Source organism: Epinephelus fuscoguttatus, linkage group LG7 (genome assembly GCF_011397635.1).
Source record: "Epinephelus fuscoguttatus linkage group LG7, E.fuscoguttatus.final_Chr_v1".
In the NCBI taxonomy this organism is placed as follows: domain Eukaryota; kingdom Metazoa; phylum Chordata; class Actinopteri; order Perciformes; family Serranidae; genus Epinephelus; species Epinephelus fuscoguttatus.
In genome coordinates, this window is record NC_064758.1 from 38965131 (window position 1) to 38990627 (window position 25497).

Genomic DNA, 25497 nt, shown 5'->3' on the forward strand with positions numbered 1-25497 from the left:
GGCAGCATGTATTACAGTTGAGGGTATCATGGCGCAGAGGAGGCCGAGCACATCCGCGGCGTCAAACTTTAATTTCAGCTCACATTATACGGTGTTAATTCGTTATACTCTTTGAAATCACACACGTACGGTGAAGACAAACACTGGTGAGTTGACTACAGCTGAGTTTGCCTGTTTTTTAAAGCTTGTTTTCTCCAAGCGGGGGACAGACCGACAACAGCGGTACGTTGGGTCTGATTGGAAAATGACGTTACGAGCTTGGTGTAAACATGAGTTTTATGTTGTCAGGCGGTGAAATGGAGGACACATCAGTGCTTTAAAATCTGGTTGAGTACGTTGACTATGTGCTATCATGACCATTAATGAGATGGCTCCCATATAGCACTTAAAAGGGTGTTTTGAGATTGAGTCGTTACGTTATGCGGAAAGTTGTTTAAGCTAGCTTGACAGAAGTTGTCATTAGCATAATAAGCTTTTGGTGACACTTAACCTGTGTGTGTGTGTGTGTGTGAGCCTTGTATTGTTTCTGAGCTGTGATGCAGCATTAGCCACTACATTTGAATATTATGATGCTTTGGAAAGAGACTTTTCTCCTGACTGAGGCCTCACTGTGTTCAATCATGTGGACTTGTATGGCTGCAGAACCTGAGAGATGCAAATGTTTATTATAACCAGAGGTGGAATGCAACTAAAGTACATGTATTCATATACTGTAGTTTACTTGAGTATTTTCATTTCATGCTACTTCATACTACTACTACAGTTTGGAGGGTAAATATTGCACATTTCTCTCCACTTTATATATTAAAGGTTCACTGTGTGTAAGATTTAGTGCAACCAGTTGAAACTTCTCCCGGTTAAAATTCCTTCAGTGTTCATTGTTCAGGAGGTTTTAACCGGGAGATGTAGTGTCCGCCGAGGTCTCTCCTTGTCCAAAATAAAAGAATAACATGATTAAAACAGGTAAAAACACTGAATAAAGCAGTTTCACATTACAAATCAGTGTTTTTCTGTCACAGTTTGGCAGCTCACCCAACACATGCTATTACGTGTTCACCTTTTTCTCCGATAACTTAAGATTCAGACATTCAGTACATTTACATGGACAGTTTAATTCCACTTTCATTCGGAATTAAAGGACATTCCGATTAAAAGTGGTCATGTAAACGGTCATTCCGATTGAAAATTAAATCTGATTAAAGGGGGTGGTTTATTCCGTTTGTCATTCCGAATGAAAGAATTTTGTGTGCATGTATACACTCATTCCTCTTTAAGTTCATTCCAGTCTTTCTGCGCATGCTCGTTTCCTTGCCCTTCTGGCGCGATGACGTATATAGTGTGCATAGCAACGGGCTGAGATAGAGCAGTCGGACTTGTTGCACTCACCGGTTTCCATATGCCAAAGCACGGTCTTCTGTCTCCCTTCTTCGACCTTCTACCTCCCTTCTCCTGCTCAACAGATGAAGCATTAGCAGAACAAGGTTGTTGTCGTACTGCTGCTTCAAGAATATAAGCAAAACAAGCCCGAAAAAGGCACTAAGAACAGCGTCGTCAAGCATCTTGTTATCCGGAGCGAGGACTACAGTGTTTTCTTCCGGTAAATGTAAACACGTAACATCTGCCCTGCCCCCTATCCAATTAGAAACCTTCCCTGCCCCAAACCTAGCGCAGACCTGAATAAACCTACCTGGAAACACTTTAATTCCGAATGATTTCATTCAGATTTATTTCATTCTAAATGAGAAGCCATCATGTAACCGCACCCATGAGGAGGTTTTTACCGGGAGCCAAATTATCCGCAGCAGGGATACATGATATTGGATGATATTGGCCGATATGTGACAACTCATTTGACTAATAACCGTTACCGGTATCTATATTTTCACTTTTTTCCCTACCTAATTTTAGTGATTATCAAGCCTCCTCTGTGGTGGAATTAACATCATATTATACACGCTTACTGCGATCATGATGGCCCACCAGCAGATGGAGACATGAAATACAATGCTTTTCAATGTATGTAATATTCTGATATTCATTCATTGTGCAAAATAAGAAAAAGCATGTTGGCCAATACAGATAGTTGATTTTAAAGCTAATATCAGCTGATACTGATTATCTGCTAACATTATCATACATTCCTAATCCGCAGAGATCTCTTCCTCTCCAAGACAAACAGATTTGGGGATTTAAACTAATAGAAACACTAAATAAAGCAGTTTCATGTTAAAAATCAGTGATTTTCTGATGCTGCTCAGTGCAGATGGGCTGCTAAGTACGGTGGCTGATGCGAAAACGCAAATCAGTCAAGAGTCAATGTTTGGTCTGTCCATTCTGACTACTACTAGTCTCGTGCACCAGACTTTTCTCAAGAAAAGAAAGGTCTGGCTGCGCCGACTCTCACTTAAAGATTGGAGAAAAAAATGCCCCGGCTTTTTTTTTTTATTTCTTTCAACCAATCACAATCTTTCTTGGCGGTGCCACAGCAATGGTGCACTTGCAAAAATATTGCTGGGGGGAAACAGGTTTTGTGTAACACGCCCACAAAAATATCGCCTACAGGACGTGAACCATGGCAGAAAAATGGCTACATCTCCGCAAGATCAAACACCGCAAAAGTTAGTAAAGGACGTTTGTCGACTATGACAACCGGAGGTGGTAGGGCGGGACTTCAGCGGGTGGCTTGTTCCGCCCAATGAGATCTATGCAGCGAACTTCCGCCCACTCAGACTAGACTACTCCAGACACATGGTGGTAAAAGAGGTGAAGGACCTGCTCCCTATGTAGATACAAACAGCTCATTCTGAGGTAACAAAAACACAATAATTCTTATTTTCAGGTGAAAACAAAATATTCTTTTTGTATTTTATTCCATTCCCATCAGTATATCGCTCTAAACCCTTCACACTGGACCTTTAAGTGGCTACTTTGCACATTTAGATGTGTATAAAATGTAAATCAAGTAATATATTATGATACGTTCGCATAGGTTACACTACCCAGCTGTATGTAGAGTAAGTATATTAAGTGTTATTATTCACAGCTCTACAGGCTGCAGTGACACTAACGCATTAATGCATCACTAATTATAATCCAGTAATATAATGGAATTTCACAGTCACATTTTCCAGGCCTGGATAAGTCATGGGAGTTGTCAAAATCATTGAAAGTTTTGGGATGTAGGGACTTTCTTGTGTATAATGAAATTGTTACAGTAGTCTTCCTGGGATGGCAAATTTATTTTCTGTAGCTGGTGACATACGATAGCCTTAACATGCATTGATGTGTGACAGTGTTTTGTTAAACATTGCGTAGTCTGGGGCCATTAATGGCCGTTTTGGTAAGGAAACGGAACCAGGGCGAGAGAGACAAGATCCGGAATTCGATGGATGCGCCTTTCCGTAAAAATAAAAGCACCAAGCTAATAAAACTGCAGTGAAACTTTTAATTTAAAGAATATAATTTACAAGAAAAGCCCCAAGCCATTAAGTTAATCAATTTTCTTACACCCCCCCATCACCCTGAATCTATGGTACGCCAGAATTTAAAGTTTTACTATGCTGAACACTTTTAGTCTGGTGAATTTGGTGAATACCGCATCTACTCTCTAAACCGGAGGCTCACCAGGCTCTTCACTTCATGTGAAGAGCCTGGTGACGCGAGGCTAAACATTGCGTATGTTCTGTCATTTTCTCCCTGGGTTTGTCTCTCCCTTCATGTATGTCTGCTATCAGAAATTATGTTTAAATAGAGTTTGATATGTTTGAAAAGCGATGAGCTAAAGGGGCAAGGAAAAAAAAAACGTTATTATGGGTCCTGAAAAGTTTGAAAATTTTATCTATCAAATGTGTGGGAACCCTGAATCTGAAATGGGTCAGTCCTCATAATGAGTACTTTAACTTATGGTACTTCAAGTGAATTTTGATGCTTATAATTTCATACTTACGTATGCTGAATAAGTAGCTAAAATATCTTCTTCCCCTGGCTGTAACATTTGTTACAGGAGCAGGAATTAGAGGAATGCGGGGGCAGATTAGGGAGCACATAGTTTGGTATTTGAAATGATCTCTGGTGGTTTTATAACATGAAGCAAGCCTTCTGGGTGGCACGAAAATTTACTCTGCCCTGCATTCCCAATACAAGATGAATGAATAATGTGCTGCTTTTTTCACTTGGCACTGGGCAGACTGTAAACTCTGTCATGAAAAGCTCTACTTGACCTGGTAAGGGTTCACTGACTTTGTCAAGGAGAACTCTGCTGGGCAGTGGGCACAGAGGTAGTGGAAGAAGTAGAGACGGCAGTCGGCCATGTTTATACAGTATCTTATTGGAAACTGTCTTTTTATACTATGTAATATAATATATTTTGATAATGTCAAGGTGCAGCAAAATTTTAATAACTTTATATATGTTTCGGGTAGTTTAATCGTTTACAATGCAGCGTATATAAATAGTCAATCATATGAGTTACGTGTAAAATGTTAAGCTAAAAGGAAGCTGTAGCTGTGAATGAATGTAGTGGAGTCAGAAAAGTGCAATATTTCCCTCTTTAATGTCAAGTAATATCAAATTTAAATGCAGAGTAAACACAAGTACCTTGGGATTGTACCTAACTATGGTACTTGAGTGAATGTACTTTGCTGAGACCCTGCTTGAATATGTGTTGCAGATTTTGAAAAACCATAAACCAAGAACATATTCATTCTCAAACTGTCCTCCTCTCTGAGTGTTGTTGCTGTTCGTAGCTTTGTGCTGGCCCTCCGCAGTGGGGGATGATGAGATGAGTGTGGTGTGGTTGCCTTTTTATGGCCAGGCCTGGCTCAGCTGTGGAGAAGCAGGGAGTTTATGTCACTCCTCTCTGATGGTTGAATCGGCTCCAGCAGCCCGGAGCAACAGCAGTGAGAGCAGCTGGTTGTTAGTCGACCAGGTGCTGCGTTACACCACACCAATGTGAACCCTGTTATAGAAAACAGCCCTCCAGGTTATATGCTTCTTAAATTCTCTCTCGTTTGTTTAAATTTTTGATAATCAAAGTAGGCTTATCTTAACACTTGCAAATTAAGATATTAAATACGAACAGCCGAGGTAATTCTGCACACAGTAGAGCTATGGTGCTGTTATGATTACTGATACTGAGATGACAAAAATGCAAAACAGTGTTGAAGCCTGAATGTAAATTGTCTTTGGTGGTAGTTGCACACTCGCACCAGAAAGGGGCAACGCTAGCATTCAGACCAAAGGGAGAGAGAACACACTAGAAGCACCTTCATGTAAACTGAGGCTGTTTTTGATTTACTCCGTTCACATGCACAGAGCAGCTCTAACATAAACATACTCACTGAATACCAACTTGGACTCTTGGAAGCCACAGTTTTATGAAGCTGCAGCACAAAGTCAGGCATCGTATTGGATAAATAAAGCCGACTTTTTTTTTTTTTTAGATTTTAATGTGGTAAAATGTTTTTTACAAGATGATGCTTTGATCAAATTGTTTTGTTTTTGCTTCCCTTGAGTCCTTGGTTCTCCCTTTTTAATCTTACTCTCAGACTTGGTTTGTTGTTTGGTCCAGACTCAAATATCTGAACAACAATTTCAAGGATTTCCATGAAATTTTGTAGAGACATTCATGTTCCCCAGAGCATGAATCCTACAGAGTTTGGTGATCCCCTCACTTTTCCACTCATGCCACCATGAAGTCACCATTTGTCATCATTGTGACATATCTCAACAGCTATTACATAAATTGCCAAGTGTCCAACTCAGGATTATTTGTAATAATAGTTTCCATCTAGCACCACCATCATCAGGTCAAAATGTAGTTCTACATTCCCATCAGTTTTAGCTGTAGTTTGTATGCTAATTAGTAAATGCTTGCATGCTAGCTAAAGTAAAATGGTAACGATAGACAAGTCCCTTCCCTTCTGGTCGACCACCCAGGACATTATTTTGGAAAAAAAATATGTACGGTAGTTGATGGCAAGAGACAAATAATCTCTAGATCCTGTTTAAATTGTACCATGAATTACATATATGATGTTTGTCCATTTAAAAGATAATTTTGCAGGTCAAGAAAGTCACATTTTTTTGTAAAAAAAACAAACCAAAAAAACGGTTAAAGTAATTGACTGTGAAGATATTAGGGCCGCCCCCAACTAAGAATTTTCCCTTGTCTAACAATAGTCGTCATTTAGGGCCATTAGTGGACTAGTCGCCTGCATGTTTACGATATTAATTTAATTATTAAATGATATATTTTGGTGGTTTGAGTTGAAGGTGTGAGAAAGAATAGTATCGGTAAGATTGTTAACACTGTGCTACATTACAGAGAAATACAAAACCGTACTTAATGAACCTTCATTAATATAGGCCTATATTTTATCTACAAGTGCACGTCACACACTGAGCGAGCCGCCTGTTAATGACGCTGTGGGCTAATGGGCATGTAGCTACTTCCATGTTTCAGATGATATCCTGCCCGACATGTTATTAACTAGCCTGTGGAATAACTGCAGGTACCAGCCCTGGAAATTAACCTGACTCCTGTCTGACTGCTGAGCATGGCCACTTCTTGTGTCTGTCCTTTCAAATTAAATTCCCACATGGTCCAGATATGTAGGTATTGATTCCTTTTGACAAGGCGCAGCTCCTAATAATTTCATGTTTATTTTTCTTGTTTTTTTCTGCGACTAAGCCACGAATGAAATCTTTCCAACTTATGACCTTTCTGGTCGACCAACGTTTGGTCAACTGTTAGGGGGCAGCCCTAGAAAATAAGTCATGAGAAAGACTACAAAAGTCGTGTAAGTGGCGTCATAACTTTCTCATTGATGTTACGATGCCATTGTGTTTCGCATCGGGATGTACTCACATAGGAAACGAGTCTTGCTTGTTAGTTCACTTACCGGCTGATAAAAAGACCAGGAGTCGTTGAATAAAACATATCAGATAAGATAATGTTCCATTTGTAAGTGGAACATAGCTGAGTTATCTTGCTATGGTGTAGGTGACGTATATAATTTGAGACAAGAGATGTAGTTCATTGGGCGGATTCATACAAAAGTAAATGGTACTATGACAAACTGCAACATTCTTGACTTGCAAAATTAGCTTTTAAATGAGACACATCCTTTGTGTAGCCCAAGACACAGTTCAAACAGGATCAAGAAATTATTTGTTTCTCACCACTGACTACTATCCATACTTTTTTTCCAAAAAGGTCCCATGGGGACAACGGAAGAAGAGGGACTTCACCTTTTTTTAGCATAAACATTTTGCCTTCCAAACCTCAGCATGTTAACCATGTCATTGTGAGCATGTTACATCATGCTTATGTCAGCATTTAGCTTGATTCGATAGCCTGTCTGCAGACCCTTAGTCTTGTTCCTGGATGTTTTAACTCTGAGTCACTCTGATTCATTAAATTCATTAAGTTAGTCAGAGTTTCTATTCCTAGTAGCTCTGATGGTTTGCCCGTGTACAGAGACATTAGTAACATGGTTCCCAAATACAGGAATACACCCTTTCATGGACCATTTTAAGGAATAGAAAATAACACACACCACCCTCCCGTTCTCGAGAGTTCATCCAGATTGCTACTGAAGTCCTCTGACTAACACCATCATACCTCTCTGACTGTTTTTGCCCTGAATGTAACTGAGGGTCAAGAGTTCAGCTCCAGAGGCAGACCAGCTAACACTGTTACAGGACATGATGAAAGGGGCCACAGGGTTCCTTTCCCTTCGATGCTTGGTGTTTTACACTCTCTGTCACTTACAGCAGTGAGATTGTTTGCACATCTCGACTGTTCGCCTCCCTCCCACCTCCCCTCTCCCTTCATTCGAGAGGATAAATTTCTGTCTGCTATTCTTGGAGCCAGTTGGTAAACACACCGATTTGAAGTTGCTCAATACTTCTAAATGTTATTGGAAGTCCTAAACTCCCCTCTGTTGGAAGATTCTGAGAAGTCATTGCTTTGCTCTGTCTGTGATAATGTACGTATTGACAGATAAAATGTAGATTAAAAAACAGATGCAACAGTTAAATGACATTTTCAGTCTTTGTAACAGAAGGCAGTGGGAGTAAGAAATCACAAAGATGACTGAGTGAAAGGAAAGCTCATTACGTCTCTGTAAGGAAAAGCCATCAACCCTCTAACATAAAGGAGACAATCACTAACACAGACGTCTGGTGTTTTCAGTGCAGGTTTGGGATGTTAGGTTTGTCTGTCCTTCAGGGGAGAAGTTTGATCCCTGACAGAGTTACAGTATGTCCACCGCTGCATTGTTGAACCCTGGTGTGGAATGTGTGCCAAGTCCTGCAGCCAGAGGGCTTTACTACAACCTTTAAACAAATTTCTGTAAGGAGATACCTGTGTATTTTGAGAAGCAATGATCTCCAAATATTGACAAGAATCCTAGATCGCCCTTTAATGCCTGGTCATTTAACAGAGAGTGTAATTCTAATGTAATCCCCAATACAGTATGTTGTCAGAATCAGCTGTACTTCTGATTAAACAGCCATGAATGATTGATGCAGTCTTTGAAAACCCTCTCTCAGTTTAAGAGTTGATTGATTATTATGTGGCGTTTCACTAAGTTTAAGTAGAAATGAAAAAAATCCACATTCTGTTACATTTAAGGTCTCGAGACAAAAATTTGATTAAGCAAGAAAGTGGAGTTATTCCATATTGACTATCCGAGTACATCAAATCTTGTAGCCAACTGTGAATGTAATTGCGTCATTTATGACTGGGTATACAACTAGCAATTATTTTTTTATCGTCTTTTAATGTTCACATTATTTTCTTGTTTAATCATTTGGCTTATAAAATGCGAAAAGATTCTTAATAATAATGATAATAAATGTCAGAAAATAGTATCACAATTTGTCATAGTCCAAGGTGACGTCTTCAGATTATTGTTTTGTCCAGCCAACAGTCCAAAACGTGAAGACGTTTAGTTTGCAATAATATAAAACAGAGAAAGTCAACAAATCTTAACCTTGTAGAGGTGACAAAAATATCGTCAACTGGCTGACATTTTTGAAGAAAAAATAACAAAAAACGTAAATGATTAGTCAGTCATTGAAAGAGTTACTCTAGTCCTATTTGCTGTAATAATGTACAACAAGGAAGAGCAGCAGAGATCCTCGGATTTGCGGAGCCAGAACCATCATATCTTTAGCATTATTGAAATTCCACAATTTGCTAGTTAGCACTAAGCCAAGCGCCTGAAAAATGAAGCCAATGTGGAAGTGCCAAAAACTGCAGTTCCTCAAATCGCCAGTTGAGGCTGGCTCCAGAAGTGAATCCCTTTAAACCCCTGTGTTAAAATGTCCAGCAGAAATACAATTTACAGCAAAAAAGCAGTTTTAGTCTCTATGGCTAATCTCCCCGTTCATGACGACTGTACGGGGGAGTGAATTTTTATATAACTCACCTGTTAAGGCATATTTGTGCATAATTAATGGCATGGCTGCTAGGGCTGCAACGATTAGTTGACTAATCGATGACTAATCGACTATTAAAATAATCGGTGACTATTTTAGTAGTCGACTAATCGGTTGGAGTCATTTTCATAGAAAAGTACTATTAAAGTACCCCAAAATATTTATTGCAGCTTCTTACGTTCAGATATTGGCAGCTTTACACACTCTCCCATGACGGTGAACTAAAACCGTTTGGCGTGATTATGAAACAAGACATTAGATGACACAATTTTGGGGTTTGGGAGAGACAGACCGACATTTTTCAACATTTTAACTCATTTTTCAATGAAATGATTAGTCGACTAATTGAAGAAGTAATCGACAGATTAGTCGACAGTGAAAATAATGGTTAGTTTCAGCCCTTATGGCTGCTTTGAGTGACAGGCTGTCAGCGAGACGTCACGTCAGTCTATTGGTTCTATTTGCACTGGGAGTTAGAAATTTATGAGTTCCCAGATGGAAGCTTCAGCCTTAACAAGTCAGATTTCCAAATTGAAAAGTCGCAGGAACCTCTCCAACCCAGACCTCAAAATCCAAAATGACAGCCCTATGTATGAACAGTGGTGACAGCTGTATTAATATACTGTTTATTAGCACTTCTGTCTTATTGTGTCTCTTTGAAACAGTCGTACAGACAGCGCTGTCAAACTTCTACCTGTGGACATGCTGCTACAGGGTTTGTATGCACAAAATACAGCCTACTGTGTTGTTGTCAACTGGTACTGCTAACAGTGGCTAACCTGATTAGAACTGTACAACTATTTGTTTTTCCAGCTTGTACTGGAACACATTCATCTCAAATGTGATGTCATTCCCAGCTAGGGATGGGCGATACTGCCCTAAAATAAGTAAGGGATAATGTATAGTGAGCCAGTGACTAATAACTCCCGACAGGAGAGTGGAACCCAGACGCGCAGCTTAGAACATGGCTTACTACTAACACATTCAGTGATGTGACACAAAATAATGTTTAAAGCACATTTTATTGATTCAAAATTCACAAAAAGAAATCTGTCTGTACTCTGTATCTGTGGCAAGGGCAGCCTAATGATAATTAATATTGAATTCAGCCTTCGCTAAGGCCCGCCCCCTTACTGTTGCTAAGTCCGACATGCCAGTCTAGCTCCAAGGTTTCGGAGCTAGACTGGCATGGCGCTCCCACTGTCGCTAACTGCGCTCCCTGGAGAAATACTCTAAGATTTATACAATATGCATTTGAAGGATATATTCAGGATGTCAGACTGACACAGCAACGAAATCAAGGTAACACAGTGTGTGCAGATGAACAGTGTTCAGCTTCACCCCCGTGCCGCTCCCAGCACCCAGACTGGCAGCATGTAAACATTCAGTAGGTACGTTTCCGTTTCCACTCCGATCCTATTTGGCCTGTGTGGACTAACGTTAACTGATTTTGATTTTTGTTGCTATGGCGTCCACAGCAACGGAGCAGCAGGGCAGCGGTGATACCTCAAGAAATAAACACCGCAGAATTTTGTTGATTGACCAATCAGAATCAAATATTTAAGAGTGCCATGTTCTATTATCAGGATATTCCATGGTATTTTTGTGATAACGATGCTCCAGAAAAACAAGATCTTGAAGCCAAACTCGAGGCTTCGAAACGGCAATCCACAAACCAGCGGGTGACGTCATGGTGGCTACATCCAGTATTTTTACACAGTCTAAGTCTCTGTACTGAACACAAAGTACATAGAGTCTTGGAGCCAACTGTAAAAAGCTGTAAAAGTTTAAACATTGAGAGTGACAGATTTAAATCCCTCAGTATATATTCACACTGTTTGTCAGCTGTGATTAGAGCAGGTCTGTGCTACTGTGGTCCCTGTGGTAACCTGGCTGCAGAATATTATGGCAGGAAGCTCTGTGTTTTGGTCTGCTGCTGTGCTGATGGTGGAGAGGAGGTCTGGGCTCAGCTGGCTCCTTTCTCAAAGACCACTTACTTACACTGACTGACCACAGAGACATACCAGTGAGGGGGTTTATACTCTCCCCACAGCGTCAGCCCACGGCATGTTAGGTGTTCTCCCTAAATCCCCCCACCCACCCTGCCTGGAAATGGACACTGCTGGTATATTTATAGCCCCTGAGCACAAGCGAGCTCTGTATCTTAAACACCGTAAGAAGCTCAGATTCGCCAGAGTCGTGCTGAGCTTTGCTGGCGTTTATTCTAGACTGTTGAGGAAACCTGGAGGGGCTCATCAGGTAGGAGAAAGGACAGATTTTAGGATTTATTTATTTTAAAGAAAGATTTGATTGATTTGAGTCAGTGAGCTGTTACATTACTTATATTTGGTTGTTTAGATTCTAAAATAACCACTACTTGTCAGTGAAAGTAACAGATGGGAATTAATTTGTTTGCTTTTAGGCATTTTGTCTGGATATGAGGTTGTAGGAATTTAAATCCATACATCTTGTGCTTTTATTCCTTGTTTTTGTAAGTGTTAAACTTTTTTGAATGTTCTTAAACATCATCCTTCACCTTTTCAGATAACTGTATAGATTCATGTTTGACAAATACACACATGGTGTAAGAGCTGCCATGATCAGTTCGTTAATTGATTGTGAAGCAACCAAAAACGTATCACCAGCTACTTTGAGAATACTTTTATATTTAAGTAATTTTTCAAATGAAAATGCCAAAAATTCACAAACCTCAGCCTCTCAATTGTCAGTTTTTGTTGCTTTTCTTGGACTTAAGTGATTGTAAACTGAATATTTTGTTTTTTTGGACTGTTGTACAGTCAGAACAAGCAATTTGAATTTGACTTGGGCTATGGAAACGGATGGGTATTTTTTACTAGTACTTAGAATATGTTGGGTTGGATTGATGTATCTGAAATAAATACTGATATTCAGTACTTTTTTTGATGTTGCTTGGAAACTAATGACATTGAGTGCATAAAAGTTCAATTATTTATTAAAAGATGAATATTAGGGGTGTGCCATATCATTTAGTTCAGGATAATACTGGTATGATTTTTAATATGATATGAAAAATTCATATGATACTCGCGATATTTCCGCTTGTGACATATTGCCATCAAATTGTTACCCACGGCAACAACAAGCATGGCTGAGAGCAAAATTATTACAGACTCTGCGGTGGTTCCAAAAAGAGGAGCAGCTTCAGTAGTGTGGAATGAACTGTGGCATCCTGAATGTTTTATGAACAGCCCCGGACTTCTCAGACTCTTTCAGTGACTTACCACTCAGAGGGAACTCATTCAGCGGCTCCTCTGGCAGCAGCACACCGTCTCACCCTCTCCTCTCTCTAGATTTTGTTTTGTTGAACTATTAATATTGTATACAGAATCTGAATCTCACTCTGAGTTACTGTTGTTGTTCACAAACTAAAGAAATGAGAGATCATTTTTGTTTAGTTTTTACTGAATATTTGAAGACAAACTGTAATACGAGATCATTTTGTTGTAGTTCTATTTTCTTAAATTACTAGTAATGATTTTTTTTTGTGACTAATTTGTCATATCGTCAAAAAAATTGTTATTGCCCTGAAATATCATGATATTATTTTAGGGCCATAGCACCCACCCTTATTATATATACTGAGTCTTTAACGTGACGATGACAACTCTCCTTGGTTAGTCGGAGAGAACGGCAGAGTGACTGTAGTAAACATTAACAATAAGAGCAAGTGAGGAAGCACAGCTGGTACCGGTGTATTGATACTTTGGAAAATGAGTACTGAAATCATTTTGAATGTAGAATCTGTATTATTGATATATCGTTGTTTTGACAACATTAATCTGGTGTATTTCTGTTTTAGATGAAAACATCATTCTGAGCACAACCAACAGAAACTGACAAACTCAGAGAGAGGAGAGATGGAAAAACCAGTTTTACAGACACAACCGTCCACCCTGCCGTTTTTCGACACGGCGCACGCCTTCAACCTGCTGCGGGGAATCCATGAACTCCGAGCCGAGCGAAAGTTTTTTGATGTGACTCTGTGCGCTGAAGGCCATGAGTTCCACTGTCACCGCACAGTGTTGGCTGCTGCCAGTACCTACTTCCGAGCGATGTTCACAGGCACTCTGAGGGAGAGTGCGATGGACCGGATAGTTCTACATGAGGTGTCAGCTGAGCTTGTAGGCCTGCTGGTGGACTTCTGCTACACAGGACGGGTCACCGTCACTCAGGATAATGTGGACGTCCTGCTGAAGACGGCCGATCTGTTTCAGTTCCCCTCCGTCAAAGAGGCCTGCTGTGCTTTTCTGGAGCAGCGGCTGGATGTGTCCAACTGCTTAGAGATCCAGGACTTTGCAGAGGCCTATGCTTGCCGAGAGCTGGCGACCAGTGCTCGCCGCTTTGTCCTCAAAAACATAATGGAGCTGGCTAAAGGGACGGACTTTGAGCGGTTGCCGTGGAAGCGCCTCCTGGAGTTTGTGTCAGATGATGGGCTTTGCGTGGACAAGGAGGAGGCAGTTTATCAGATCGCAGTGCGCTGGGTGAAGGCGGACCTCCAGCGGAGACTGCACTACTGGCCCGAGCTGCTCCAGCAGGTCCGACTCCCCTTCGTCAGGAGGTTCTTTCTGTTGGCCCATGTGGAGAGCGACCCACTCGTCTACCTGTCACCCACCTGCCTCCGCATGGTGAACGAAGCGCGGAGCTTCCAGTCCTGTGAGTACGACCGCCATGACAGGCCCTGCCACAGAATGCGACCACGGCCATCCACGGGACTCGCAGAGATCCTGGTGGTGGTCGGAGGCTGCGACCAGGACTGTGACGAGCTGGTGACAGTGGACTGTTACAACCCCCAGACCGGACAGTGGCGTTACCTGGCTGAGTTCCCTGACCACCTTGGAGGAGGCTACAGCATTGCTGCCCTTGGAAACGATATGTATGTCACAGGTAAGTTATTAAAAGACGTCCAAACACATTTCTACACACTATAAATACTATAAAACTTAAGTTTCATTATTATTTATGGTAATTTATGTAGAAAATGCAGCACAGAGGATAATGTACTCCATGTTGAAGTTAGACTTCAGTATTATCTGGTGTCCCACTTACTGAAGGACAGGCCACAGTGTGCAGTAGCTACAGTTGCTGTGTACATTAGATTCACTGTAGTGTGAACGCTGCTGTCAGTAGATTTCCATTCCTGCTCCTTGGTCTTATGAAATGTCCATGAGGCTGCGCTTATAAATAAACTGCAGGCTCTCTGGCTAGTGCCTGTCAGTGTGAACAAGGCAGAGTGAGGCAGGACATGGTGTGCTGCCAGGACAGCAGTAGTGTTATCATCTTCATCATCATCATCATCATCTTCAGCCTGTTTCCCTTGAGGAAACATCACCTTATGTCTACTGCTAGAAAACAAATTTAGCAGCGTTAGCTCACTCCTTCGATGACAGGAATCCCAGCCGCATATGATTACATAACGTCAACAGGCAGATTTAGTTTGGATAACCTGTGACACAATTTATTTTACGCAAGTATACATTTGATGCCAAATTTAGATTGAGGTACATCAGCCTTTTTAAAGGGCAGCAGTACCTTGAAATATTAAATCTCTGATGATAAACAGATGGATGAGGAGGACTGTGAATAGTTACATCACAGCATTTCTAGAACGCTCCTGACTTATAAACTGAGCGACTGCCAGGACGGAAATGAACAGACACCCTATATAAATCCTAATGCAGTCTTGAGAAGTCTTAATTAGAGTTCTCAAGTTTAAACCCATATTTCCATCATATTTTTATATATAAAAGGTCTCTAATTTTAATATGATGCATCATAAATTGTATTATTGTGTTTTTCTTTATAAATTGGATTTGGAGGATTATTACTAGACTTTATTTGCAAATACAACTACACAAAGAAACAAATAAATATACCACTGAATGTTTGAAATCAACGTATTGTTGCGAGTGAACATCATATTTAACTGAGAAATAAAATTAGACTGTGAGAGGAAACCGGACCACCTGGAGAACAGGCTATATTAAAAAGCACTCAGTCCTGGATTAATGCTATTTCTGTTGGTCTTGGTCATCACTCAGGTTGAAGTTAATTTGGACTCTTGTCTCTGACATGTCTGTGTTCAGTTTTAGACATGGGGTGAGTTTGTGTATTGCTTTATAATTTTACACATTGTTGTTTGTCTAAATCAAGAATTTTGAAGAACTCAAAAGCTACCATAGTTATTTAAGAAAGAGTGGGACACAGCTTATTACATTAGCTTCTTCTCCATTTATTTACTACCGTTAGGCTACATTATTCAAAACATAAACTATCTTTTAATGTTATACGGATAAGATGCAGATTTACCTCCTCTTAGAGCCAAACAACATCAACAAACCCACTGATCTCAATAACCGTCTTCACGACATCAAGTCCTGAATGGCTGCAAAGTTTCTCCAGCTCAATGAGAGTAAAACTAAAGTTATGTTATGTTTTAAGTTATTTTATTTGGACCACAGCACTTTACAGACATTATTTCTTCTCATCTTGACCCCCCTCTGTTAAATCACATGTAATAAATCCTGTACTTGATTCTGAATTGAAGTTTCAATCAAGTAGCAAAATTAAATTTCATGCAGCAGGGCACCATCTCCAAACACAGATCAGATCTCTGTACTTCTAAACCTGGAGAAAGTCATCGACACCTTCATATCCTCGTGCCTCACATTATATTTAACACATTATATTTTGGTATTACTCAGTCTCGTTTATCCTGTCTTTAATTAGTCCAAAATGAAGCAGCAAGAGTGTTAACACGGTCAGAAAAGAGGGATTGCGCACATTATCCCCATTCTTGCCTCCCTATGATGGCGTCCTATTGACTACAGGTACATTTTGAGAGTCTGATGTTTGTCTACAAAGTGTTAAAATGCCCTCACCCTCTTTCACATCATAGAGCTCCCCTCCCCATATCACACTGTGACAAACTGAGATCGACTGACCAAAGACTTTTGTCTGTCCTGAGATACAGGACTAAGTGTTACGTGGATAGGACCTTCTCCCTAGCTGATCCAAAACTCCTTCCACCGTCTGATTCTCCCTCACCACTGAGATTTTCAACACTCATCTTAACACACACTTTTACTCACCAGCTTTTAATTGTGCATAATGTGATTGTCATTATTGCTGTGACAGTATAAAACAGTACCAATATGTTAATATTTTATTGCTATTATCACTCAAATTTTTGTGTCTCTTCTTCCTTTTGTTTTTGTTTTCTCTCTCTGCGCTGTCAGAGCACTTTGGATCATCTGTGTTTGTGTATTAAGTGCTATATAAATAAAGCTGACTTCACTTGACATATTAATAATAACAACTTTAACGACCGAACAAAGTGCTTCACACACAAGGACAAATAAAAGAAAGTAGGAAAACAATTAAATACAGTTCACGGTCTGCAAATAACAAAAATCAAACAAGCAAAAAAGACAGTGAGAGAAAGTCATTTAAAAAATTCCATCAAACATTGTGATTATTTTATGTTATTTAGAATATTTATATTGTGTGGAGATCCATTTTAATATTGGAAAAATACACATATTAGTATTGTGATTAATTTAAAACATCACCTAGGTCTAATTTTCATTCATTTTGTTCTCGAGAAGATTTTAAATTTCATGTTGAGGGCTGTGATAAAAGGCTGTCATAAAAAGCCTTTAATTTGATTTTTAAAAAAATATGCAGAAGCCCTGATGAAGGTAGACGAACAATTGTTGTACATCTTATAAATTGAAATGAATCTGCCATTTTGCTTTGCATTAGGGATGCGCGATACTGGATGTTTTTGCCAACATCTGAAATGCCGATATACAACGACTCATTTGGCCGATAACCGAAATCAATATATCCATGTATTATGGAAAATTATGCAACTTTTTTCCTGGAATCCTCTGACTAAATATATACCTCCTTGTCTGTATGCTTGCACCCTGATTTATCTTTATTTTTATATAGGCCTACTTATTTAACATCCTGCTATCTTTGGTTAGCGACCCTTTTATCGTCATTTACAAGTATGCCAGTGTTACTTTTTCTGCTTCGCTGCTCTGGTCGAAATTAACGCAGTAGGAAGCAACCGAGAAAGGGTTGCACGTATTTATTTAATCATCTGTTTTAATTTTTGTGTTTAAAATTCTTTATACTTGTCTTTGAAATATTTGTACGTGTTGACTTTGTCAATTAAAAAAAAAACAAAACTCTGTCATATCAGCAGAAATCAGCATGTTGGCCGATTCAGATGTTTAATTTTAAAGCCAGTATCGTGCTGATATTATTGTGCATCCCTACTTTGCATTATTATTATTATTTGCAGTTGCACCCTGACACTAAGCAGCAACAAATGAAAATTGTTGACGCATATAAACCATTGAGACAACATGTCTGTGTCCTTCAGGTGGCTCTGATGGCTCTCGCCTCTATGATGGCGTGTGGCGGTACAAGTCCAGCGTCAACGAGTGGACTGAGGCGGCGCCCATGTTGAAGGCCCGCGAGTACCACAGCTCTTGCGTGGTGAAAGGTCAGCTCTACGTGGTGGCGTCGGACAGCACAGAGCGCTACGATCAAGCTCTGGACTGCTGGGAGGCCTTACCGCCCATGCTTCACGCCATGGACAACTGCTCCACCACCACGTGCAACGGACGCCTGTATGCCATCGGCTCTCTGACTGGGGAGGACACCATGGCCATCCAGTGCTACGATGCAGACACCAACCGCTGGACCATGGTCAGCTGTGGGCAGCTGCCTCCGTGGTCCTTCACGCCGAAAACGGTGACCCTTAAAAGCCTCATCTACTTCATCAGGTGAGAAACATGACTTACTGATTCACTCCAGCACTACTAAAATACAATTTTTAGGTACTTGTACTTTACTCAGATATTTCAGTTGTATGCTACTGTAAAGGAAAATATTTCACTTTTTACTCCACTACATTCATTTAGTAACTTCGGTTACCAGTCACTTCTCAGATCTTACAAAGAAGCAGTGTGTAGTTGGGAAGTAGTTTCACCAAAAAGAGACATTTCCTTTCTGAACTTCTGAAATATTTTCATTTTCAGGCCCCAATAAGCTCAAACTCTGCAGTATTTCACAAATAAATGTTGTTTTCCTCTTTACCTTTCCCATTAATCATCTAAAGACCCAACAGATTTATCTTGTGACCCTTTGGAGGGGACCGACTCCAGGCAGGAAACCACCAGACTAAACTAACCTCAAACTGTATATAAAGTGTTTCAAACCAGCTTCACCTGGACCAGATTGTAAATCTGTAAAATGCTGCATTGATGCGTCAGTATTAATAATTACATTTATAATAATATATCAGTCACAGGGGCAGTTTTTCTGCAGATACTGATGATCACTTTAAGGGCACTACCACTACTTCAAGTTGAAAAGTTGAACGTTGAAGTTTGAAACCTGGAGAGACATCACTTTCCCTGTGCTGCTTTCAGACACCTTTCGCAAGTCTTAAAACCCTTGAACCTTGAGCAAATTTGGTGCGATTTCTTTGAAAAGCATGGGAAAAAAGCAGTGAACAAATTGATAAGAAATGTCCTACAAATTGCAAAGCAATAATAGATTTAGAAAATTATTTAAGAACAAAAACCTTAATTTTTAAGTGCTCTTTCCAGGTAATTTCCTTCTTTTTTTAAACTTTGTTTTCTTGTTTTTGCTGTTTTTGCTGTTTTAATTTTCCATTTTCACTAATTTCTCGCTAATTTCTTGGCTAATTTCTTCTTTCGTTGCTTACTGCCTTTTCCCCATGTTTTTTAAAGAAATAAAGCCAATTTGTATTTTGACTTGTATTTTTACATTGTTGTATTGGTACTTTATTTAAGTAAAGGATCTTAGTACTTCTTCCACATCTGGTTGGGGCTGGGTATTGGTACTCTATACCTTTTAAAGTATCATCCGAAATAACCAGGTACAAAGTAGTACCAAAGCTTCTCTAGTCAAATGATACCTGCATTCGATCATTGTATCCAGATGGAGAACAAATAGATCATTTGTATTGTTTTGGTGGTAATCAGTCACTATAAGCATTCTTCAGTTTAATGTGACTGTGATTGGCCCATTACCGCAGCAGCTACAACCCATATAGTCTGTGATGTGGTGAGGTTGAGCATGGTGGTCGTAGTTGGCAGTACAGCGTGCCGAGAGGCCACCAAAACATGTGATGTCTGGTGGCATTTTACGCAACTGAATGCTTCCATTCACACGATGGGTATTGAATGATGTAGGAAAAAAAGGTATCAATATCTCCAGAGGTATCAGTATCACTTTAAGGGCACTGGTATGATAATTCTTGTCATTCTCAGACTACATGTAGTAAACACTTAATGATCAAGGCATGTAGACTATTTCTTCCTCTAAACAGTCATTCTGTTGTTCGACCACATGAGTGCGCCAGTGTTCTCATGTGTATCTTCTACTTCCTTTTGTTTCCTGCTGTGAGAAATTACAAAACAAGATAACCCTAATGTAAAATAGTAATGTTTTTCTAAAATACAAAATGTCCCAATCATGTTATTGAAGTGACGGTACAACAGTTAGGTTAGTTGAGGAGTTCATTACAGTGACATTATTTGTCTCTGTCTCACTTACATGTAGAAAACTTAAATATTGAGATTATGGTTGATTATTTAAAGGTCTATAAAGAAACATTTGTTCATAATACATTGTTGATACAGTAGTCAGTAAAGTTTGCATGAGCACATTTGAAGTCATGATTGTTTTGGCGTCAGCTTGACTTTGCTGTGTTTCTATTTGTAGGGATGACTCAGCTGAGGTTGATGTTTATAATCCTCAGAAGAACGAGTGGGATAAAATAAGTCCGATGACCCAGGTTTGTATTTCACATCTGACGCTTGTCTGCTGACTTTATTATAGCTTTATCTGTTGTGAATTCATTATGTCTGTCCCAACGACATAAACACAAGTCAACAACACTGCAGTAAAACCAAACATGGTAATAAAACATGAAATTATAACTGCTGCAGTTTGTCACTAGTTGATAGTATAAAGTATGAAGCTTTATATTTTTACACTCATTTTTATTGTCTACCTATATTCTGTTTTTATGGACTCACTTATATTTTTTACTTACCAGATACAGTATATTCTTACCTTCTTTTCTGCCTTTTTCCATGTATTTGAACATAAAGTACATGCTCTTGATCTTGTTTATTTTATTCAGGTCCACGTTGGAGGCAGTGTGGCAGCCCTGGGCGGTAAACTATACGTGTCCGGTGGTTATGACAATACATTTGAGCTGTCGGATGTGGTGGAGGCATACGACCCGACCACCCGCTCATGGACTCTTGCTGGACGACTACCTCAGCCGACCTTCTGGCACGGTAGCGTCAGCATATTCCGCCAGTTCATGCCCCAGGTGTCCAGTGCATTTGAACCCACTGACATACCAGAGTCAAATGCCATCCACTTGCACCGGCACCTACGTCACCAAGCGCTCCACAATCTCAACAACAATCTCAACCAAAACCAGAACCAGGATGTGAACCCAGCGCACTGAGTTCGGACATATAAACCCCCTGTTACATTTACAGTCTGTTCTCCCTCTTGTGGCAGTCTGTTGACTGTTTCTCAGCCTGTTTGGTCTCACTGCGTGGGAGACAGAAAAGTTTAAGGAAGCCGCTGCCTTCCTGTTGAAGGTGGGGAAGTTCACCAGTTAGTCCTCAGGGTCGTGTTGTGCTCCATCAGAACTAGTTTGATGGATGTGTTGTCTGACCACGCTGGATGAAATCAAGTGTTTAAAATGGTCCTAAACGGCTGCTCTTGGAGGTGGGAAAGCCGGCCTTTAAAAACAGGAATGGGGGGCATGATATCATTGAAATATGGGGACGACAGTGTCTATTTTCAGACATGCCCTCCCTGAAGGCATTCATAGTGTCGGACTTGTTTGTTGTTATGAAAAGTGACAGAAATCTTTGTGTCAGGAATCAAAAAAGAAAGAAAGAGTGAGAAGGTCAAACTCTGGCTCCTTTTCTCACCTCCACACAGCTGAAAAATCATGGTGTGAATTGAGTGTGAATTTCAGTTTTGGAAAGTGTCAGAAATGGTAGGAGCTGTACTGGCAGTTTCATCTTGGAGGTCTTTTCTCCTGTAACACCTACATATACTGTAAGAACACTTTCAACACTGCATAAATGTCACCTTTGTTTGTGTCGCTTCACCAAGTATTTTTGCAGAATTATTACTAATATTTAAGTCCTGTTCAAGGTCATTTTTAATTGAAGCGTTTGGTGTAACAAGAGAGACTTCAAAGATGAAGACTAACTGATTAATCTTCCCACCTTCGATAGACAGCAGCACACAGTCCCCAGCAAGGCGAGGTGTTTCTGTGTGTGGACGTCTCTGTGTTGGCAGTGGATTACTGTGGATTTTTTTTCTACAAACAGAATCAATTTATATTTGAAATGCTTTAACGGAAACTTGATTTTACACATGACTGCATATGTGGAAGGAATAAAAAAGTAGTGTGAAGCCTTTTAAGGCTCCAGAGGGAGCTGCGTCTGCGTCGGTCGAGTCTGAAGACATCAAGTTTAAAAAAATGAAAAAAAAAAAAAAAAAAATCTGTGGGTGTGGGGAGTTAGGAAGAGGTGAGTTCACCAGACTTCTGCAGCACACTCATCTCTACTTGAGGCGAGCTGCTTGAGGCTATATTAGCTGCTATCAGCTTAACACACCCAAATCTCTGACCGAACTGTTGGAAGTCGAGTTGCATTGTGGGTGATGTAGGCATGAAGTTTCGGCAAGGGAAGAAAAATGCATGAAATAAATAAGGCGATATCTGTGGTTCTGCTGCATTGATTTTGACCCTTTAACAGAAATGTCCATCATGAGCAGAGATTTTGGTATTGGAATCATTTTGGTTTCCATTTGTAGTCAGTAATATTGACTAATCACATTTGAGCGGCAGGTAAACAGTCCTTGTGGAGAGGCGAAACGCATCGGCCAAAATGCAGTCTCTGAACCCATCGGCTATTATCCGATGATGACTTCAATTTTTATTAGCTTTATGAGTTCATGGAGATTAGCCTAAATGACTGGGAAGAGGAAGTCTTGACCCAGATATCTGCTGGCCACACCGGATCTCCTGAAATAGTAACCATTTCCCCCAGACAGAGGTGCGTCAGTAGACCAATGGCCAAAGGGTTCGGAGATTGGTCCTACAATGCGTAATCAGTGAAGTAATCTTTGGCCCAATCCCAGTACACCCCTTACCCCTACTACTTAGGGCGCTCACGTCTGTGGGTAGGGTTTCCCAATTATTGTTTGGTTAGACGGGTAGCGTGAAGTGATTGGAGGTTTTTCAGGGGCACACTCCATATCGAGTGCTAAAAGAAATCATCGGCAAGATAGCTGGACAACAAAAGAAACCCACAACAAAGATTTTTAAAAGAGTAGGACAACCATCGAATGAGCTTAGTTTAAAGTTGTTTCAATGTGTTATGGTCCTTTTCTTTGTAACAAACAACAAAAGAAATCACTAGCATGCCGATGTCTCAGTAGTTTATCTAACTAGCTAGCTAGCATGACAGCCCCACATTTTGACATATTTCCATGTCACTTTCCCCCCATTTGATAAAATATGACACCTGAAATTTAACTAAAGTCCAGCAGTGAAGTTGCTGCACTTGTTAGCGCTCCTCTAATATCAGTGCAGACTCGCAAAGTTGGAGCAGGAGTTGCTAACGTTAGCCTACAAAGCACCGCTAGTTGCCCAGTAATAAGCACTGTTTTCAGTTATTTGATGACTTGCTGATAGATTGATAGTGTGAAACTGAACTTGTAAACTAATCACGAGCGTCCCGACAACCACAAAACGCTGCCTGTTGCCAACGTAAGAGAAATCATATTCACAATGTTGGGCAACACTCGACAATCACAGCTGTTACTGTGAACGTTAGCATACCAATGTTTTATCAGGGTCTTGAAGCGTTGTCCCATTTCATGAAGGAAGTTTTAAACTAGTACCCCTTGTAACTCTGCTCTAAGGGACAAGATGGCGCTCGAAAATGAGAGGTAGGGGTAAAAATATGAAATGGGATTGGGCCTTTGTAGCTTAGAGCCAAATATTCATTCAGAACCAGCAATCTGTTTACATTCCAAAAACGACGACAATCACAATTGATATCCAGCTTTAAACAGACACATGGCTTCACAGGTTGGGTTTAAATGTCTTGTGCTCAAAGGAGTCTGTCATAGGAGGATTTCAGGATGGTTGCATGTGATGTTAACTTGATACCTTTTATGCTAGTGATAAATAATTAGGTATCTCCGTGTGTCACTCCTGACCCTTAAACCTCTGTACTTTATAACCACCAGTCGAATGTGCATGAAGAATTTCCTTTAAGAATTGTATTTACGGATGTTTTGTATGTTTATTTATGGATATATATTTGTGCTGTGGTTGCTCAAGATGTCTGCGCCCATCAGTCGCAACAACAGAAGGAACACTCGGTAAATGTTGTCGATGGATCGCTAGTAACTGGAAGTGCAAAAGAATCTCAGTTTATTACCATGTATTTTAGCTTTAATGTTTTTATGGTGATGTTGATGCATCGTTTTCTTAGTTTTCATACCAGTTTGTGACGTTGAATCAGTTTTGTAAATACAGTATATTATTAATCTCATATACTGTGTTTGTATAATGTTTACAGTGTGGTTATCATAAATTAAACTGCAGGCAGAGAGTTTATTCTGCAGAGTCACATTTGACGAGCTGTTAGCAGGTTGCTAATGTATTTCTTATAAAGTGGACAGAGGTTGTGGCTGAATGGGGAAAGATTTTTATAAATGGCAACAGTAACTAATGCGTTGACTTATAAAGCTGTATATTTGAACATAAACTCATAATCTGTGTAGTGTCTTAATTCCAAGTCAGGATGTTCTGTCTGTAAACAATGTGCATCTGTTACAGTCTACATTGTCAGAGATAGCCCAAATTAATTTGATCTTTAAATAATAAATGTGCCCTGTGGAGTTTTCTTGTCAACAACCTCAAAAACGTACATACATAATGTGTATCTTTTAGGTCTGACAAACACTTAGAGTGCATTTCCTTCTGCATAAAATATTTTTAAAACCATTTATTTTAATTAATTTTGTGTACTAACAGTCTTTGTCTTCGTTGCCTTTAAGGGAGTGTTGCTGTGCTTCTTTGTGTGTTGTCCCATGCATATGTGAGGAGAACTGGATGCAGCGTTGGAGGCGAACCCTCAATCATTCCTGTAGAAGTTGCTCAGAGGTGCACAGCTTTCACCAGCCAAACTTCTAACTTCCATTTTAGCCCTCCGCTAACTTGAATGGGGATATAATAATTTAATCGTGCTGTTTTTCTAGACTTAAATATGTCATTGGATCAAGTGGATCAAATTCTGGTGTCTCTTTCACAATTTAAGTCTATGGGGAGAAGTCTTTTTAGCCTCATGGCATCAATTGACACAACCGGATGGTGAAACACCACTTCTGGCTAGTATGTAAAATTGGCTTCAAAGCCCAGCGGTGTTTGTGGGGGCTACTTATGCCCTACGTCGATTGGCTGATTAGCATGATATCACTTGCCCTCATCCTCAAAAAATTGCTCTATAGTGCCACTAGCAGTCAAAAACATAACAGTTTTCCCTTCACCAAGGCTCCTACTTAGAAAAAGATGTAACATGTACCATAAAACTTTAATGCCTAGTCCCTTTTACTACACATTTTGACAAATAAAGGCCTGTCTCAGTTAGAAGCCTGGTCTGGTTGCCAAGGAGTTCATTTTATATAAAACTGGATTGTTGACTATCCTCTTAAGCTAACGTTAGTTAGCTGTTTAGATGCGCATACAAATATAAATGTTTAAACTTGTGTCAATATGGAGATGCTACACATCGTTAGCTTGGTTCAGTTCATTTTACTGAAACTATGAGCACCAGAGGAGACCGTAATTCGTTAAAGCTATAGTGCGTAACTTCTGTCGCCCCCAGCGGATAATGCATTATTACAACA

General features: G+C 40.0%; 1 protein-coding gene across 2 annotated transcripts; it reads left to right on the plus strand.

Annotated features, from left to right (window-relative positions):
* Positions 1–24356, plus strand: klhl21 (kelch-like family member 21). Of its 2 annotated transcripts, none has more exons than XM_049581389.1 (5): positions 1–146; positions 13289–14373; positions 17882–18287; positions 20257–20329; positions 20681–24356. In XM_049581389.1, the coding sequence occupies exons 2-5, from the start codon at positions 13347–13349 to the stop codon at positions 21014–21016; spliced, it is 1842 nt and encodes a 613-aa protein (XP_049437346.1). In that variant the 5' UTR covers positions 1–146; positions 13289–13346; the 3' UTR covers positions 21017–24356. The 2 variants fall into 2 exon arrangements, with proteins under 2 accessions (XP_049437346.1, XP_049437347.1); XM_049581390.1 differs by lacking the exon at positions 1–146 and adding an exon at positions 11568–11706.
* The last annotated feature ends 1141 nt before the right edge of the window (positions 24357–25497 follow it).

What these genes read in the sequence shown, in the direction of transcription:
- klhl21 (XM_049581389.1), top strand. Translation starts at nt 13,347, where the DNA reads ATGGAAAAACCAGTTTTACAGACACAACCGTCCACCCTGCCGTTTTTC. An exon ending in AAACGATATGTATGTCACAG is followed by an intron (nt 14,374 to 17,881) that starts GTAAGTTATTAA and finishes TGTGTCCTTCAG; the next exon opens with GTGGCTCTGATGGCTCTCGC. An exon ending in AAATAAGTCCGATGACCCAG is followed by an intron (nt 20,330 to 20,680) that starts GTTTGTATTTCA and finishes TATTTTATTCAG; the next exon opens with GTCCACGTTGGAGGCAGTGT.